The sequence below is a fragment of the Nycticebus coucang genome, chromosome 22 (genome assembly GCF_027406575.1).
Source record: "Nycticebus coucang isolate mNycCou1 chromosome 22, mNycCou1.pri, whole genome shotgun sequence".
Classification (NCBI taxonomy): Eukaryota; Metazoa; Chordata; class Mammalia; order Primates; family Lorisidae; genus Nycticebus; species Nycticebus coucang.
Genome location: NC_069801.1, coordinates 51,024,759 through 51,038,190, shown reverse-complemented (window position 1 = coordinate 51,038,190; position 13,432 = coordinate 51,024,759). Strand labels below are relative to the sequence as shown.

Here is a 13,432-nt window from a genome sequence, read left to right as displayed (position 1 = left end):
AATAGGTGAGAGAATTAAACAGGATTTTTATAAAACTATATAAAGATCCATGTCAATATTAATAAACTGTCTTAGACAAAGTACTCAGCACTTAGAAGGTAGCCCGTGGTGTTAGTCTCTGCCCTTGGACCCTGGCTTTTCAACCCATCCTTTTTACTGGATTTTAAATTTCTCCCTTTCCATTAGCTCATTCCTTTCCAATTACAAACATGTTCTAGTTTCCCCTTCCTTGGGTCTTGCTACCTCCCTCAAATTTTGTTCCATCATTCTTTAATTTCACCAACTGCACCCTTTCTCAACCCAAAACTCCTTTCAATGAACAAATTCCACCTTTTGTTTTAGAAAAAAAGTCCCAGTTTATTATTACTTTAAAAAAGCAAGTAGCATTTACATAATTGTTCAAGCAGGCCTATAATATAGAGATATTTCACTTTAAAATATATGTATGTATTTTTTTTCTACTGTGGTAATTCAAGAGAAATTTCATTATGTATCTTAAACAGAGCCCTAAGTGAGAGAGCCAACATATTCAAATAAACCCGGAGGTGTGGGAGGCTTCAGGCCAGTTCCTCATTAGAAGCCTCAGCATGGGGGCTCTGGAGACCACGCAGAAGGTCTTCCAGGGAGAGCTGAAACGTTCAGATAAGTGAGCTCTGGGAAGAAGGGGTAGTCGGCTGGCTCTGGCAGTCTCACCCCTGGGGTAGAGCAAAGAGAACAGACAGGGGAGTTCTGAGAGGCACCAGAGCTACCTAAACTCAGGGGGATGGAACGGAGCGAGCAGCAGCAGTAATTGAGTTTCAGTTACCTGCAGGGTGGTGAAATAAAGTAGTAACTTCATCTGCGTGACATGGGGGAAGTTTAGAGGTGTCCTTGGCATACGCACAATGAAATCCATCACCCTTTCCCCGTGATGGGTGACGGCAAGCGTATGGCGCTTCCTAGTGACAGCCAGTGTGCGTCCTGTTAGGCAGCACCAGCGCTCCACAGCTAATGAAGCGTGTTCCTGCAGGCCGTCTCCCAGGGCTCTCTGCATCCTCTGTCTGCAAAGGAACGGCACCATGGGAAAATCCAGCACAGCCAGCGCCAGCCATCACCCAAACTCAAAAGTGTCTTTGAATGGCAGAGAAGCCCATTTTCTTCTCTGTCCGTCCCAGGGTTAGAATCGTCCTCGGGTCACTTTTTGTGGGTCTGTACAAACGTGCCGACTGGCAGCGAGCCGTTCTTCACCTGAGCCCGGATTTCAGCTCGGTGCTTTAATGTGAAGACCAGGGCTCTCACCGTCCGCCGGTACGGCCCATTAATGAGGCGGGAGCAGAGATGAAACGTTTCCCGTTCAATATTTTCAACCAGTAGGTGATCCATCTAAAAAACAGCAAAATTATCAAATTAGGGCCTTGCATTGCATAAGGATTAAAAGCAAGAGAGGCTGGAGCACTCTGCTCAGAGGCCTCCATTAATCAACTGAATTTCAAGGACATCTACTTCCTGTCACAAGAGAAACAGGAAGAGCAAATTAATTCCACCCTGGCAATTAAGGAACAAGGCCATGTGCTTTGTGACAGGGACCTCATTCACAACCCCTGCCGGGTGGTAATATTTGCCATTATAACAGGAAACTGGCCTAAACTAAGCAATGGGTATTGGGTCCTGTACTTTACCAACCAGGAAACGAAGACCAAGGATAATAAATCAGTATAACTGTTTGTATTTTTTTGTTGTTTTTAAAGTTCTTTTAAACAAAATCCTCATAGCATTGTAGAAACACTGGGTCTGCATTCTTCTTTTTTTTCTTTTTTGGGACAGAGTCTCACTCTGTTGCCCCAGGCCACAGTGTCATAGCTCACAGCAACTTCAAACTCCTAGGCTCAAGAGATCCTCTTGCCTCAACCTTCCAAGTAGCTAGAACTACAGGTGCCTGCTATATAATGCCTGGCTAATTTTTCCTTTTCTTTTTATTTCTTTCTTGTTTTTTTAAGTACAGACAGGGGTCTTGCTCTTGCTCAGGCTGGTCTCAAACTCCTGAGTTCAAGCAATCTACCTGCCTTGGCCTCCAAGAGTGCTGGGATTACAAGTGTAAGCCGCTGCACCTGGCCTTGGGTCTGCATCCTAATATGTGGACAAAGTAGTTTATAAATCACTTTTCACATTTAATGCTCATAATTCTATCACTTCATTTTACAGATAAGGAAACAGGTCCAAAGGTTCAAGGTCTTAGAGCTACTGAGAGACAGAACTGGGACTCTGCCCTGGACTCCTCTACTCCTTAGTTCATGTGTCTACCCTTTCATGGCACAGCCGCCCCCTCAACATCAGAGAGACAGCTGATTTTGGAGAGACCTCTGCAGGTTCAGTTAAGCAGAGCAGGCCTAGGGGATGGGACCTGTAGTAGTCTTGGGGTGGTCCCAAGGAGGACAGGTCTGGGACTTTGTCCACATGGTCTGGACCTGGCTGGGCTGCTGGTCAGGGCTCCCCAGCTCTAGCTTCCTTTCCAGGCCCATCTCCCACTATTCCAAACCCCAATCTTTTTTATTTTTATTTTTTTTATTTTTTTGTAGCGACAGAGTCTCACTTTATGGCCCTCGGTAGAGTGCCATGGCATCACACAGCTCACAGCAACCTCCAACTCCTGGGCTTAAGCGATTCTCTTGCCTCAGCCTCCCAAGCAGCTGGGACTACAGGCGCCCGCCACAACGCCCGGCTATTTTTTGGTTGCAGTTCAGCCGGGGCCGGGTTTGAACCCGCCACCCTCGGTATATGGGGCCAGGGCCCTACTCACTGAGCCACAGGCGCCGCCTGCAAACCCCAATCTTAACTCCGGACGCACTTTTGCGCTTGCACGTGTCCCCTTAGCAAGGCACACCTTGCCCCAGGAAATGCATTTCTATTTCCATGTCAAAGCTCAGGAAAAAGTAAAAACAAAACAAAACAAAAAAGCCCTAGTGCAAAGGACTGAAAGGTCTTCCCGTGCTGCCACTGTCCGACTCCCCTTAGTCACTGTCATAATGTGGTATAATCATCTATATTTTGAGTTTGTCTCCCTTGTAGTAAGTTCCTTGATAACAAGAAATAAATTTATCTCTCCCTTCCTTTTTTCCTTTCATTTCCTCCATACCTCAGCTACCTATTCAAATATTTACTCAGCTTTTACTACGTGTCAAGCTCTGTGCTTGGGCTGAGGAACAAGCAGTGACCAGGGGAGGAACAGCCCTTGAGTCCGTGGGATGCACAGCACAGTACAGAGGAGACAGGCCGTGAGCAGGACTGGAAGAGTCCCCAGTGCCGGGAGAGGAAGGAGTAGTGGGGGGAGCACAGCCCCAGGGAAGCAACCCAAACAGCGAGGGATGTTGACCCTGAGCCCTGGAGGAGGAGCAGGGCCTGGCCAGGTGAGGTGGGCGCTTGCGTTCTGACAAATTCACCAAGCTGCATGTATACACTTTATTCACTGTTCTGTATATACAGTATACTTCTGTGTAAAAAGCAAGTTCTCAGAAAAGAGAAAACGTACCCAAAATAAAAAAGGATCATCTGTCATTGGATTAAATGTTCTAACATGACAGAGAGACAGACCAAAACAAACATAAAAAAGAAACTTGGAAGATATACGCATCAGAATAGGGAAGGGGACAGAATGGTGGGAGGAGAAAGAGAGCAGGGTTATCAACCAAGAGAACGAATACCCGGGCCCGACATCCACCCAGGTCTAGCAGACAAAGAACACTCATGAAAGCTTGTGTTTCCAAGGACTGACAATGACCTCCTAGGCTTGTGCTGGACCCACAAGGTGGGGACTGAACTAGCCCCCCGCCTGAAGCAGCCTTGGCACCACCCTCCTTCAGGAGGCTAGAAAGGAGCTGGCTGGCTGCCCAGCATTTGCCAGAAAGGCGCCTCATCCTTGCGTGAGGCTGGTTAGTCACCAAGTGGCTGGAGATTCACTTAGCCAGAAAAAGTCTTTTTCTGTTTTTTTGAGGAGAGTGGTTATCAAGGAAAGATGGAGGAGTATGTGTGGGTGTTTGTAAACAGGTCATGGCTATTCCATCAAGATGTAGTACCTGTATTAAAAAACAACTCTGAAAATGCTTTGGAATTCACATATTTCATTCCCCCAATAGTATACTGAGTTGCTAGACTGAGTCTGGCCTAACCTTGGAGAGATGGAACAGAAAAGACACAACCTCTGCCCTTCAGAAACACACAGCATGGCAGCAGCTGACAGGTGCCATGCCAGCAGTTTGATGGGAACAGAAAACAATCACCTAACCATTTTTTTTTTTTTTAATTTTTGGCCGGGGCTGGGTTTGAACCTGCCACCTCCGGCATATGGGACCAGCGCCCTACTCCTTGAGCCATAGGCGCTGCCCCTAACCATTTTTTTTTTTTGAGACAGAGTCTCAAGCTGTCACCCTGGGAAGAACGGTGTGGCGTCACTGCTCACAGCAACCTCAAACTCTTGGGCTTAAGTGATCGTCTTGCCTCAGCCTCCCAAGTAGCTGGGACTACAGGCGCCCGCCACCTGGCTATCACCTAACAGTTTTAAATTAAGACCATCAATGAAAAAAAAAAAAATGAAGAAAAATATCTGTGACATTAAATATCAATCAGAAGGGAAAATGATTCATCATACACAGTTGTGTGTAACAAGTTCACTGCAGGAAGTGAAGAATGCCTCCATCGTGTAACTGCCTTTGGGCTACGCATATCCACCCAAGTTGATGAGTTCTTCCTGGGGGGTCCTAACCTGGTGGTCCTGTAGATAAGCCCCTTTGGGTGAAAGGATGAGAGTCTCAGTGAGACCTTGAGATAATCTGCCTGAATGGGAACAGCACACTGGGAGGAACCTGAGGATTTATTTAGGGACCAGCTCCTTTCCCTCTCTCATCATCTGCCTGGTCACTTTCTCACGTTTTGCTCCTTGCCACAGGCCTTCCCGACTACCAATTCTAACTACTTATCCTCTCCCCTGTTCTACACATCTTGTCTCCACTCACAACTCTGCTTCTTCCTAATTCCTCCACTATCCCTTCTGCTTTAACACCCACATTTTCTTTTGCAGTTTTTGGCCAGGGCTGGATTTGAACCTGCCACCTCTGGCATATGGGGCTGGTGCCCTACTCCTTTGACCCATAGGCACTGCCCAACACCCACATTTTCTCGGTATTTCCTGGTTCACACTTCCCAGAGACAAGAGAATTGGATTTGTCTTCTGTATCTATCTCTGCTCATGAGGTGTATGTTATTCAGGTGTCTAGTCCTGGACAAACTGGCTATTCCTGAGGGCAGATATAAAACATGACCACATAGAGCTGCCCCTTCATCAGTGGAAAATGGTGCCATAATCAATCAGTGATGTCTGCCATATCTACAAGTCTAGCTCTTTCAAAGCAAAGGAGCAAAGTCTTGTTCATATTTACCTTAAATACAGAACTTCCTGCATTGTATTTTAATGATCTGTCTATCTTCCTCAGAAGGCTGTAAGCTCTTCTAGAGTCGATACCTATCCATTTCTCAATTCCCCATGACTGCATACGGAGTGACACATAGTGAGTGTTCAATAAATATTCATTAAATCAATGTCCTTCCTCCCCATGTGTACCTCCCTCTTTTTCTGCTTTTCCAATAACATCATATACTTAGCTGATAAAACATGGTACATAATGTTTCCCTTTGATGTGTATTTTCTAGTCGGCAAAATACGACAGGGGCAGGTTCCAGCGCCATCTCTCCATGAAAGGTTCCCAGACTCCCCCATCCGATTTAACTGCTCCGCACTTTACGGGTCCATACTTTCTAGTACCACTATTTCAGACGGTCTCATATTTTAGTTAATAATTTATGGGCTCCTAGCCAGGAGATGATAAGCTTTCTTAGGACAGAGAATGCAATCACTTATGTTTGTATTCTCCCCTGGCACCTAGCAGATCCTTACTAAACATCTGTTGAACTGAATAGCCACTGGAAGCGAAGTTTCTGTGGATTTTCCAATAGCGTGGTTAGATTTGTGCATAGCTACTCACACTTCTTTTTGACCACTTGAATACATTTATGAGAGAGCTGGTCAAAGCCAAGGGTGCAGTCTAAGGCCATTAAATAAAGAAAAAACTAACAGTCCCATATGGGGACATACCCCTGACCTGGATCTCATTAGCACCATCTGACAACCAACTGAGCCAACCAGCCAGTGTTTCATAACTCTTAATGATACAGGCTCACTTTGAGAATCAGGTTCATTTTTTTTAATGACATAATAGGAAAATGATCACAGGCCGTGAGGTAGGAAAGGAGAGTGGATAACGAGGAAGGGGAAGTGGGGCGACGTTCACAGGAGCGAAGATCTAAAGACGGGAAGAACAAAGAAGATCCGGAAGGGAGAGAGTAAAGGGGAGTGGAGCCTGGGTTTCAGCTGTGGAGTTTTTATTCATCTGTCCCACTATTCCAAGAACAAGGAAATAATCCACAAATCTAGAAAGCTAGATCTGCAGGGTAACGGAGACGTGCGCCCCTCGGCCGTGTGTGCGTTCTTCATCTGTGGCCTTCACTATGGAAGGATAACGACTGAAACAAATAACACGGGAACATTTTTTTTCCTACAAAAATGTAATGAGTAAATGTGGTATTTGCAAATCACATGCCAGGATCAAACTGTAAAGGCTTTTCAGACATTGGGCCAATAACTTACCCAATGGTTTACTATTGCCTGATTAAGGACATTTACGTCTGATTCGAATGTAGTCAACACTGGTTACTGTCAAAGACCAGGTACTGGATCAGATGGTTCATTGATTTCCCCTAATATGGAAATGTCTCAGGTGATGATAGATGCTAAGAATCAACCTTATGGAAAAGTGCTTCTATTTATATTCTCTGATATACCAAACTGATAAAAATGCTATGAAATGCTGTCTATGCAAGGAAAACAGATTGATTTTTCCTTTTTTTGGCTAAGGAAGACAGTAAGATGTGTATTTTTAATTTTTTAAATTTACTCTTTGGGAACAAAACCATTTAGCTATGCATCTGATATTTTTTTGCAATTATGGTGGAAAGCACTAACAAATGTATCACTTTTTTAACTTTGCTTTATAACACTTGAGTACTTACCACTTGATGTGCCATTTAAAGGATAATTAATGGATAAACCAAAAGGATAATTATTATGGAGTTTAATATAGTAGGCAAACTGCTCATTAATCCTTACAAGCATAGCTTCGTTATTATCATTTACTTAAAAAGATACCACAGGGAACTGGTATTTACCACCACATTAACTACACATTATATACCCACACTGTATGTTTCTGCAATAATTTTGGTTTATTTCAAAAATAAACTTTATTTAAAATAGCAAGTCTTGTTGGCTAATCAATACTCCAGGAAACAAGACTTACAATCTTTGTATTTTTTCTCTCTTCCAAGAGTTTAATGTTCATATTAAAGCTTCTTTTAGGAAAAGTTAAGGAAACTCAAAGCATAATTCACTGAACTATCAAATAGATATTAAAAATTATAAATATGAAAAAATAAAGATTCATAGAAAAGGAAATATAAACTGACACTGAAATTTATCAAGATTAAAGAGACAACACAAATGTATATAATTATACCAATTTTCTGCAATGTTATTGAAATAATCAATAAAAATATCATGGAATATTGGCATGTAATTTGCTCTTACTAAATCTCAGATAATTGTACCTTGCCCAGCATTCAATTAAAAAGCCACTATATATATTTTTTGTTTGTTTGTTTGTTTTTTAGAGACAGAGTCTCATTTTGTCACCCTCAGTATAGTGCCGTGGAATCACAGCTCACAGTAACCTCCAGCTCTTGGGCTTAGGCAATTATCTTGCCTCAGCCTCCCGAGTAGCTGGGACTACAGGCACCTGCCACAATGGCCAGCTATTTTTTGTTGCAGTTTGTCAGGGGCTGTGTTTGAACCTTCCACCCTCGGTATATGGGGCTGGCACACTACTCACTGAGCCACAGGCGCTGCCCAAAAAGCCACAATAATTTACCAAAAAAACAAACACAAAAACAAAAAACCCCCCAAAAGGTTAGTAAGGTTATGTCTGGTAATAGGTTTAATGATTTTTTGTTCTATATTTCTCTTATTTTCTATTACGTTTGTATTTACAAAAACCCAAAAACTTTCTCTTAAAAAAGTAAATAATATCCCACAAGTTCATTTACCTTTTTTTGGTGGATAAGCAATTAAGACAGAAAAGTTAAAATATTTAACCTTATACAATACAGTAACATAAAGTAACAAGATGTGTAAACACCCAGATTCAGAAGTGGCCTGTCTTGCCAAAGAAGTTTATACAGAATGGAAATCATTTAGCATTTAAATCAGACTTCTGAATTGCTTCCTATGCCAATAGTATTAATTTTTGGCCAGGGTGCATGGCTCACATCTGTAATCCTGACATTTTTGGGAAGCCAAGGTAGGAGGATTGCTTGAGGCCAGGAGTTCGAGACCAGCCTGGGCCACACAGCAAGACCTCATCTCTACAAAGTAAGAAAGAATATTAGGGGCAGCGCCTGTGGCTCAGTCGGTAGGGCGCCGGCCCCATATACCGAGGGTGGCGGGTTCAACCCCGGCCCCGGCCAAACTGCAACCAAAAAATAGCCGGGCGTTGTGGCGGGCACCTGTAGTCCCAGCTGCTCGGGAGGCTGAGGCAAGAGAATCGCTTGGGCCCAGGAGTTGGAGGTTGCTGTGAGCTGTGTGAGGCCACGGCACTCTACCGAGGGCCATAAAGTGAGACTCTGTCTCTACAAAAAAAAAAAAAAAAAAAGAAAGATTATTAGGTGGGCATGATGTTTCACACCTGTAGTCCCAGTCACACAGGAGGCGAAGGCACAAAGATCATTTCAGCCTGGGAGCTAGAGGCTGCAGTGAGCAATGACTGCACCGCACACTCAGCCTGAGCAACAGAGCAAGACCTGAGGCTCAAGTAATCTTCTTGCCTCAGTCTCCTGAGTAGCTACAACTACAGTTACATGCTACCATACCTGGCTAATTTTCTATTTTTTTGTAGAGATAGGGGTCTTGCTATGCTGGCCAGGCTGGTCTCAAACTCCTGGCTTCCAGCAATCCTCCCACCTAGGCCTCCCAAAGTGCTGGGATTAGAGGGTGAGCCACTAAGACTTACAGGTGGGGAACCTGTGGCCTTAGGCCACATGTGGCCCTCCAGATCCCCAAGCGCCGTCCCTTGGTCTAATCCAAACTTCACAGAACAATCTCTTTATTAGAAAGATTTGTTCTAGGGCTGGCCACAGTGGCTCATGCCTGTAATCCTAGCACTCTGGAAGGCCAAGGTGGTTGGATTGCTTGAGCTCATGAGTATAGGACCAGCCTGAGCAAGGTGAGACCCTGTTTCTAAAAAATAGCCAGGCATTGTGGAGGTTGCCTGTAGTCCCACCTACTTGGTAGGCTGAGGCAAGCGAATCACTTGAGCCCAGGAGTTTGAGGTTGCTATGAGCTGTGACACAGGGCGTTCTACCCAGGGCGACAAAGTGAAACTCTGTCTCAAAAAAAAAAAAGATTTGTTCTGTAAAATCTGATTTAGTCAAAAGGCAGCACTCAAAGATCCAGAAAGCCATATGACCCCCAAGCTGTAAGTTCCCGACCCTACAATGTCTAATTTTTCAGAGTATTAATTACCATATATTGCCATGTATAATGCACACTTTTTTTGCCCAAATTTTTGAGGGAAAAATGAGTATGTGCATTATACATGGGCAGTATGGCTCAGTAGCTGGGGAGGCCAGTGGGCTCCTGAGGCCACCACACGCACAGGGTTCCAGTCCAGGAGGATCTGGGATCCAGTGGGAGCAGACGGGAGCAACCTTCACCGAATGCCACAATCAAGGGAGGGGACAGTGGTGGGACAGTGGTGGGCTGTAGCCAAGTGGGGCAAGGCTCAAGGCACAAGGCCTGGCTGTGCAGGGGGGACCAGGAACCCCCCACAGGTCCTAGGGATCCGCCTGGCTGCCCATGGGCCGATTGGCCTTAGAAGCTCCCACCCTACCGCCACACACATGGGCATCTCAGCCATAGCCCCTGACATGGCAGGGAGAGAAGGGCTCTTGGGACAGAGGGAAGCGGCAGCCTTCACAGAGCAGACAGCTTGGGAGGGAGGTGTGACCGGCTCCTTTGCAAGGGGAGCATTAGCCCTTCCCAGAGGTGTCTCTCTAAGAGCTGGCCACTTTCTTGAGGGGCATCTTCCTGAAAGTTTAGGCCAAAAATGTGGGTGTACATTATACATGGGAGTGCCTTTCACATAGCAAAATATGGTAGCTTACAAAATTTTTGTTTGCCATTGATGACTAATAACATTTTTTTTTTTTTTTTTTTGTAGAGACAGAGTCTCACTTTATGGCCCTCAGTAGAGTGCCGTGGCCTCACACAGCTCACAGCAACCTCCAACTCCTGGGCTCAAGGGATTCTCTTGCCTCAGCCTCCCGAGTAGCTGGGACTACAGGCGCCCGCCACAACGCCCGGCCATTTTTTGGTTGCAGATTGGCCGGGGCCGGGTTTGAACCCGTCACCCTCGGTATATGGGGCCGGTGCCTTACCGACTGAGCCACAGGCGCCACCCGACTAATAACATTGTTAATGAGCAAAAAGTCTTCCAGTATATATGTATCTAAAACCACTAATATCACCTGAATGGCTGGCTCTGAAAATGGTAAGGAATATGTCCATCTAGTTGAGTTTATGCCTTTGAACTACAGATATGAGTGCTGACAAAACACAGGGGAGGGTTCGGCGCCTGTAGCTCAGCGGCTAGGGCACCAGCCACATTCACTGGAGCTGGTGGGTTCAAACCCAGTCCGGGCGCCTGTAGTCCCAGCTACTTGGGAGGCTGAGGCAAGAGAATCACTTAAGCCCAAGAGTTTGAGGTTGCTGTCAGCTGTGATGCCACAGCACTCTACTGAGGGCAACAAAGTGAGACTCTGTCTCAAACAAAACAAAACAAAAAAACCTTAAAAAACACCAGGGAGTTGAGTTTCTTTAAAAGAGGGCTATTTATCTTGTCACTGATACTCCCTAACACAGTATGTTCCAGAATTTTTACTTCAGTGGGAAAGAAAAAAATTTTAAACGGGAAGGAACCAACATTTATTAAATAACTTCTACAACCTTTTTTTTTTTTTGCAGTTTTGGCTGGGCCGGGCTTGAACCCATATTAAATAACTTCTAATCAACAGGCACTACATGCTATTCTTTTGTATAAATGGTTCATTTAACTTTTCCAGCACCTTAGGTGGTCGGAATTATAATCTTCTTTTTACAGATAAAGAGACCGAGTCTCAGAAATGCTAAGGGATTTGCTCTAGGTGTCACAGCTAGAATGTACTACAGCCAGGGTTTCAACCCAGGTCTTGTTAGTTCTAAAGCCTGCATTCCCAAAACACTGTCTCCCAGAATGCTTACGAATCCAGAATCCTCAAAGTATAACCAGTTAGAACAAAGCCACAGCATTAAAACTATGAAAGGTCATTATGAAAACATGAAGCTCATTTAACCAAAAGCACCTAGCGACCACATTTTAACCAGGATATTACCTCTAATTCCAAGGCTTCTGAGAGTAATTTCCGGGCGTTTTTCCTAAGTGACTCTGTTTTGGGATCACTTCGGACTTCAATAGAAGGCCTATCCAAATGTTTCTCAATGAAAGTTTTCCATTCTGTGTAAACTTCTTTGGCAAGACAAGCCACTTCTGAATCTGGGTGTTTACACATCTTGTTCACTGTGTGACCTGGAACAGGGGAGAGAAATCAAAGGAATGGTTGTTCTGTCTTCTGAAAAAGCACAGGACTAGATGGACTGATATGACACACCCAAGGATGTAAAGGCTCTTGAGCAGAAGAGAGCTGTTTCACAAAGCCTGAGATAACAAGATAATCGCTGGGAGGGGGACCATCAGGCTAGCCAGAGCAGCAAGTCAGACACTAGAAGTGTGATCAACAGATTCTTAAAAAGAACAACGAAAGTACCAATTCCTTAAACTCAAAAATTACAATAAAAGAAAACAAATTAAATATTTATTTTATTTTGATCAATGTTAGCATCCCTAGGAGTGGGGCTATGATACAGAGGCGGCACTTCCTAGCTCCACCTATGAAGCAGTCTCCCTTCCTCCTCCAAAAGAGAAAATGAACCATAATCCACTCAGTCAGGCAGAGGTTAACTTCCAGTTTATAGGAAATACGAGAGAAAGAAGAAGAAGTTAAATTACAGTGGGAAGAAACAGACAAATCCTGAATGTGGACGTTGCCCCAGATAGCAGATTTGGTTTCTTTAATAATGACCTTTTTTTTGCAGTTTTTGGCTGGGGCTGGGTTTGAATCTGCCACCTCTGGCATATGGGGCCAGCACCCTACTCCTTTGAGCCACAGGTGCCACTCATGACTTTTTTTTTTAAAGGGGGTAGGGTTAAGGACTGCTATAGACTGAAGAGTCTTTTGAGTTTAAACTACCAAATGTGACATGTGATTGTGTGATTCAAATCCCGATCAGAACAAACCAACTGTTAAAAGATATTTTGAGATAAACAAGGAATATGAATATGCACAAGATACTAAATTATACCAAGGAATTATTGTAAATTTTGTTAAGCATGATAGCAATGGCACTGTGGTTACATAAGAAAATAACTGTATTTTTTTGAAGATGCATACACAGAAGTATGCAGAGCTGAAATGACAAAAGGTCTGAGATTCTACTTTAAAATACTTCAGCTTCTTCCGACTTTGGTCTCTGCGTTTTCCCCAGAGCTTCCAACGGAGGCTCACAACCTCTGTCCTCAGTAGGAGCCACTGTGAGGAGGGCACCAGGAAGAATTTGCCATTTTCAGTGGAAAATAAGCGGCAGTTACTAATTATAATGTCTTTGTACTTGGATCTGGATTTGCTGCACCCTTCTTTATAGTTAAGACACCAACTACTTAAGAAGTGACGATGTTTTAATTCACCCATTTCACAGATAGGGAGAGCATTTTAAGAGGTGCAATCTCTTTGAAAAAGGGATCAAACTTTTGAACTCAACAGCATACTAGACGTTTGTAAATAAACTTAAAATGTGACTGAAAAAATAAAATAAAATAAAATAAAATACTTTAGTCACACAAAAGCAAAAAAGGGAAAGATAAAGTAGAGCACAATTTTTTTTTTTTTTTTTGAAACAAGTCTCACTTTGTTGCCCTGGATAGAGTTCTGTGGCTTCACAGCTCACAGCAACCTCAAGCTCTTGGGCTCAAGCGATTCTCTTGCCTCAGCCCCCCAAGTAGCTGGGACTACAGGAGCCTGCCACAACACCCAGCTATTTTTAGAGACAGGGTCTCGCTCTAGCTCAGGCTGGTCTTGAACCCATGAGGTCAGGCAATCCGCCGCTTCAGCCTCCCAGAGTGCTAGGATTACAAGCCACAAATCT

General features: G+C 44.1%; 1 protein-coding gene across 2 annotated transcripts in view; it reads right to left on the bottom strand.

The window, feature by feature from the left end:
* Positions 1-367: 367 nt before the first annotated feature.
* The window catches only part of TCEANC2 (transcription elongation factor A N-terminal and central domain containing 2), a 52,077-nt gene continuing 39,012 nt past the window's right edge, over positions 368-13,432 (bottom strand). For both annotated transcript variants that reach the window (XM_053576298.1, XM_053576299.1), the window contains 2 exons: positions 11,566-11,759; positions 368-1,362 (listed from right to left, as the gene is read on the bottom strand). In XM_053576298.1, coding sequence (XP_053432273.1) covers positions 1,174-1,362; positions 11,566-11,759 — 383 coding nt within the window. In that variant the 3' untranslated portion in view covers positions 368-1,173. The remainder of the gene's footprint in view (positions 1,363-11,565; positions 11,760-13,432) is intronic.